The following is a 6,000-nucleotide window of genomic DNA, read 5'->3' on the forward strand; positions in this document are numbered from 1 at the left end:
TTCTAGATCATTAAATGTATTTGTCTATATTTTCTACCATGAGTCATGAGAATAATTTAGGCCAGAAATAAAGACTATGCTTCCTGCTGTTGGACTCAGTTACTATATATTTTATTTGCTATTTCTTTTTATTTAATATCTTATTTTAAAGTGTTTATAAAGCTCTTCCTAATATATGCAGACTTTTTTGTACAAAATTTTAGAGATGAAGAAGGAAGAGAGCATTTACGGAAGCGCGGTGTGAAATTGCCTTTTATGTTTACCACTGGAGAAGCTGTGTTGTATGAGACCAGCAAATCTTTCCCCCCTGGGATGGATTCCTTACCAACACAGACTAAAAGCGCAACTAATGGACAAGGTTCTGCTACCCTGTCAACTGAGAAGGGTTCTCCCCATCCCACTTCCCTGTTGGCTTCCATGATGCAGCAAGATGAGTCTATTTATCACTGCCCTGCTTCAAATACTGTACCTTTTGAAACAAATTTTTTTAATGATTTAATTGAATACAGTAATTGGCAAGATGGTATTGCACCAATGAGAAATGACAATATCTTCAAACATAAGCAAATTGGACAGACTCAAGAGATGAACCCAATGCTTTCTGGAGGTCACACAGTCCCCTTTTCAGATAATAAAAATAGTGAATTGTACAGCATTATGAAAAACCTAGGCATTGATTTTGAAGATATCAAGTGCATGCAGAACGAGGAATTTTTCAGAACTGATGCTTCCAGTGAGGTCGACTTCAGAGACATAGACGTAAGGGATGAAATACTAACATATGTCCAAGATTCTTTAAGTAAGTCCCCATTCCTGAGTTCAGAGTACCAGCAGCAACAGGCTGTTGCTCTGAATTCAAGCTGTATGGTACAAGAACAACTAGGGTTGGAACAGCAGCAGCAGCTGCAGCTCCATGGGAAGCCCATAGTGGTGGAGCCACAGCAACAACTGTGTCAGAAAATGAAACACATGCAAGTTAATGGCCTGCTTGGAAACTGGAGCGCTGGCTCATCTGTGCCTTTCAGTTGTCCTCCACAAGACCTACAACAGTATAATATGTTTCCAGATTTACACGGGGCGAATCCAGAGTTTCCCTACAAATCTGAGCTGGAGACTGTGCCTTACACACAGAACTTTGCTCCCTGTGAGCAGCCGTTATTACCCCAGCGTTCTAAGGGAACACAGTTGGAGTTTCCCATAGAGAATTTCGAACCATCCCTCTACCCTACAACTTCAAATTTAGAAGGTTTTGCCAGTTGTTTACAAGTTCCTGAAAACCAAAGGCATGGAATAAACCCACAGTCCTCTATAGTAACTCCCCAGACGTGTTATGCTGGGACCATGTCAGCATATCAGTGCCAACCAGAACCTCAGCACAGCCATGTGGATCAGATGCAGTACAATCCAGCAGTTCCGGGTCCACAGGTGTTTTTAAACAAGGTAAGAATTTTATAGAGCTGAATAAACGCTTTCAGTGGCTCTTTTTACCTCACTAATAAGTAAGTTATGAAATTTTTGACTCAGTGACTGATTTCGTTATCTGCAGTGATTATAGAATAGCATTGCCAGTTATATCACTGACTATTGTTTTATAAGCCTGTAGTTTTTTCAGTTTGTTATTGATTCATCTCCCTGGATCATAAAAGAGAAAAAAATCAAGACCCAAAGGAATGAAAATTTCCTTAATGTAAAATGCTCAAAATTAGTGGATGAAATTAGTTAATTGTGTGTTTAGAATAGTTTCACTTATCTTTCATGATTCTTTAAAAATTGTTATGACTTCTTAAAAATTCAAGCCTTACAAAAATTGAATTTTTTAAACTAATTTCTCCAAACTCAGCTTTTTCATTCGTATTTGAAATCAGACTCGGTCACAAGTAAGTGTGCTTTCTTAAAATAGCTTTGTCCTCAATCAGTGATGAGGAGCCTTTTGGAGACCAAGTGCTGTACTGCTACCCAAAATCTGGTTATTTATCACAACGTGCCAGCACTGCACTTAAATGTGAATTGTGAGGTTTTAGCTTAGAAAAAGCAACTCATGCATTAACATCTTTTGTCTTAAAAGAAAAAACACAATAACAAATGTGCCATAAGCCTGCCATTATTGTTCTGGATTATCCCTAGAATCTAGGCGGATTTTGTTCATTCATTTCTGAAGTTCTTAAAAAGTGACTTTGTATCATGGTAGTCAGGTTTAATATTTTCATTTAAGTATGTGAGCAGAACTTTTTATGAGCGAGTACTCTTTAAATATGTTACTGAAAAAAAAATAAGTTTAACACAGTGGTAATAGTTGGTAGGTATTGCCATCCAGAAATACATGATGTTTAACAAGCATCGCAGAAAATTCATGACAGCAAAGCAGCTTCATGAAAAATTCTTGAAAATATCTTAGTGACAGTGAAGCCAGCAGTGCATTTCTGTCTTTCCTTTAGAAAAATTTATTTCATTTTTAGTATATTTAAATTTAGTTTTGGTGAATATCTTGTCTAAGTTCATTGACCTCTTTCTACTGAGTATTTGAGTATAGTATAGTAATTTAAGAATGTGTCTTGAATCTTTATTGCTAATTACTCCAACTTATTTCAGACATTTGGTTTGATTATATATGAGCTTTTAATAGAAAGTAATGAGAAATGTTTTTCTCATTCTCATTCCTGACATCCTTAAAGTATATTAAAATTTAACATTTAGAATAAAGAAATGTGGTATATATCCAAAATGGGACACTGTTCAACCATAAAACAGGATGAAATCCTGCCCTCTGTGACAGCATGGATGAAGCTGTGGGACACTGTGCTAAATGAAACAAGTCAAGCACAGAAGCACAAGACACCACACAGTCTCAGTCTTATGTGGAAGTTAAAAATTCAGGTTTCATCGAAGTAGCGTTGAGTAGGATTACCAGAAGCTGGCACAGGAGGTTAGAAAGAGTCCATTACTGAGTACAAATAAATGGATGAGAGGCATAAGTTCTGGTGTCCTACAGCACTGAGGTGTCTTAATAACTCATTGTATACTTCAAAATAGAAGAAAGGGGGCTGGGGATTTAGCTCAGCGGCGTAAACGCCTGCCTTGCAAGCAGGCAGTCGTGAGTTTGATCCCCGGTACCGATAAAAAGGAAAAAGACTTAAAAAAAAAAAATAGAAGAAAGGACCTCATGTGTCATTAACACAAAGGAATGATGAATGCTAATTGTCCTAAATTATGTACATATATTGATATGTCACATTCATATAAGGTTCATATAAATACGAACAACTATTACATGTCAGCTAAAAATAACATTTTAAAAACTTGAATTGCAATATTGTTAGAGTGAATATAAAAAATAATAGTTCTATAGATCTACATATTCCCCCATGGAATAAGCTATATGTGGCTCTTGAACACTTGAACTATAACTAGTGCAAATCAAGATATGCTCTAGGTAAACTAGCACCAGATTTTAAAGATAGCTTGAAAAACCAGGGTCAAGTAATCTCATCTTTTTATTGATTTCATGTTGAAATAACTTTTACTTTACTAGGTTAAATGAAATATATTATTAAAGTCAATTTAATCTTTTTGACCGTGACTATTAGAAATGTTGCAGTTGAAAATGTCGCTCATGTATTTCAGTTGAGCACTGCTCTATACAGTGTAAAGAGAACAGCCAGCACCCACTGTGTTATGAGTGGTGAGCTCACCATTCTCTGGCCAGATGAGATTATTTCTTGTTTGGAGACCTGACAGAGTTGTGGTCACTAAGACACAGATGTGACTTATCGTACATCAGATGTATGTTTGGAGTATTTCATGTAATCACTCTTCTGATTGCTAAAGCCAGATGTTACCCATCCTTTAGCAAAATAGATTTTGTTTCAAGAAATTAATGGGGTGATTTTAATCGTTTAAAAGTTTCCGCAGTTTTGTTACATATTACAATATTAAGGCTGTGTAATTGGTAGAACTCTACAGAACTGGGTATCTCTTTTGTCCTCCCTCCCTTCTTCCCTCTTTCCTTCCTTTCCTTTTTATGTTTTTTTTTTTGGTAACAATTCCAAAAACCAGACTAGTTTCAGTGGAAGAGGCAAGAAAGAGCATTTGCTTTTGGTAATTTGCTTTTAGTGCTATTTGTTAATTAAAATCATATTACAAATAAGAATTGGTTAAGGAAGTCATACTCATGATGTAATGTTTTAGGAATACCAGTTTAAAAATTTCTAAAATTTTAGAAAATCTGAACTTGTCATTTTTGGAAGAGTCCTGGGTCATCTGTAATCCACTGTAATAATCTTGCTCATTAGTAGCAAGTAATTGGCTGACATGAAGCTGGGCATGACAAACCTTCTTATGCAGAGAATGTTTAATAGGACTCATGACTGCTTCTCTTTGACTTGTTGATACCTGTATGATCCAGAGACAATCTGAAGTGACTCATTTCTGTCACTCAGCTGTACCATCTTCAAAAATTTTTTGTCAAATTAATGGGCAAACTAAAAGGTGATACATGCAACCAATGCATAGTATGTTCTCAGTATGCCTTTATTGAAAAAATTTGCAATTCAACAGCAGTAAAGGAATTTGAAATATATTAACATGTGATTTAGTGGCTCTGACTTTGGAAAGTCTGTCCTAACCAGTTGCATTGCTGTTATTGTTTTCAGTTTCCGAATGGAGGAGTTTTAAATGACGTGTACCCTGCGGGATTAAATGACATAAATAACACTCAGGCTGCCACACATCTTCAGCCATTTCATCACCCAGTGGAAACCAGACCTTTCCCTGACTTGACACCCAGTGGATTCCTGTAATGGCAAACCCAGCTTTCACTTTAATTTTTGATTAGTTTGTGAAGAATCACAGAATTAAAAAAAACGTCAGTGTTGGTTGACAGCAAGTTCACACGGTGGCAGTGGTGCATGTTGTTTGCACTGTTGATTCCGAACCAGATTTTAACCTTGGCTTTTGTAAAATTCAACATTACACGGACTGACCTTGGTAAAGCAGAACATGTGCTGCCAGAGTACACATTTCACATCCTCTGGGTACCACAGGACATGCAAAACTTACTCAGGAGAACATTAAGACCTTTGAAATCAAGAGACTTTCACCATGTGAATTATTGCTGTCAGAATAAAAATGAAATACGTTAAATGTTGAACTTACAGATTCTCATCAGTGTATTAGTACAAAGGTAAAAGACTAACTTCTCTCCCTCTTTTTCATCTCTGCTTTTTCTCACCTATTAAATGGTTTCGTGTTTTTATGAAAAGATCCTCTCAATGCTTTCCTCCTGCACTGTTAATCTAAGTGCCTCACATTTTTTCCTACCTATAACACTGTAAGATGTATATTTTATATATAAAGTATTCATTTCCTTTTTTAAATTAATAGCATTCTGCACACAAATATTACTTGTATTTCCTAAATTCAGTCATTTTTATTCAGGCACATTTTTACTGCACTACTCACCAACTGTTCAGGTAAAGGACAAATATTAATAGGATAATTATTTATTATGTAATCTAGTTGCTTCTGTGCTTTAAATATTGCTACGTGCCTTATGTTGAAAAATTCCAAAATAAAACGTCTTTTAAATTATTTCTTAATTATTATACAGATATTAAGACAGTAGTACTTAAATTTCAACAATGTTTTCAAAAGTGATGTACCACTGTTTACCTTTACTAAAATCTTCACAATGGTAGTTGAATGTTGCCATGTGAAATCTTACATTAAATGCAACCAAAAGCAGCAGGTTTGTATCTAGCTTTTTAATTATAGCAGGCAAAGCACTCATTTCAGCCTGTACAAATATTCTTTAAAATGTCTTAGAGCATCGCTTCTCAGCCTTTGGGCTAAAATCAAATGTAAAATGTCTTAAAGTTATAACCCTTTATGATACATCATATTGACTATGAATTTCAATTTTTAAAACAGTAGAAACTTTGTTTTTAACACATTTGAGGAATTTTAAGGTTGAAGATAGTTCAGTGCAAAGTATTGTAAAGAATA

The 6,000-nt window shown here is 35.4% G+C and overlaps 1 protein-coding gene across 1 annotated transcript in view; it reads left to right on the forward strand.

The window, feature by feature from the left end:
• Positions 1-5,150, forward strand: part of Ahr (aryl hydrocarbon receptor) — a gene marked incomplete at its 3' end in the record, with an annotated part of 40,963 nt that extends 35,813 nt beyond the window's left edge. Inside the window, 2 exon segments of the mRNA NM_001173054.1 lie at positions 204-1,440; positions 4,650-5,150. Of these exon segments, the coding sequence (NP_001166525.1) occupies positions 204-1,440; positions 4,650-4,796 (1,384 nt within the window).
• Positions 5,151-6,000: the final 850 nt, after the last annotated feature.

This window comes from Cavia porcellus, unplaced genomic scaffold, assembly GCF_034190915.1.
Source record: "Cavia porcellus strain 051 isolate PalLab524CR breed Dunkin Hartley unplaced genomic scaffold, mCavPor4.1 scaffold_2, whole genome shotgun sequence".
NCBI lineage: Eukaryota > Metazoa > Chordata > Mammalia > Rodentia > Caviidae > Cavia > Cavia porcellus.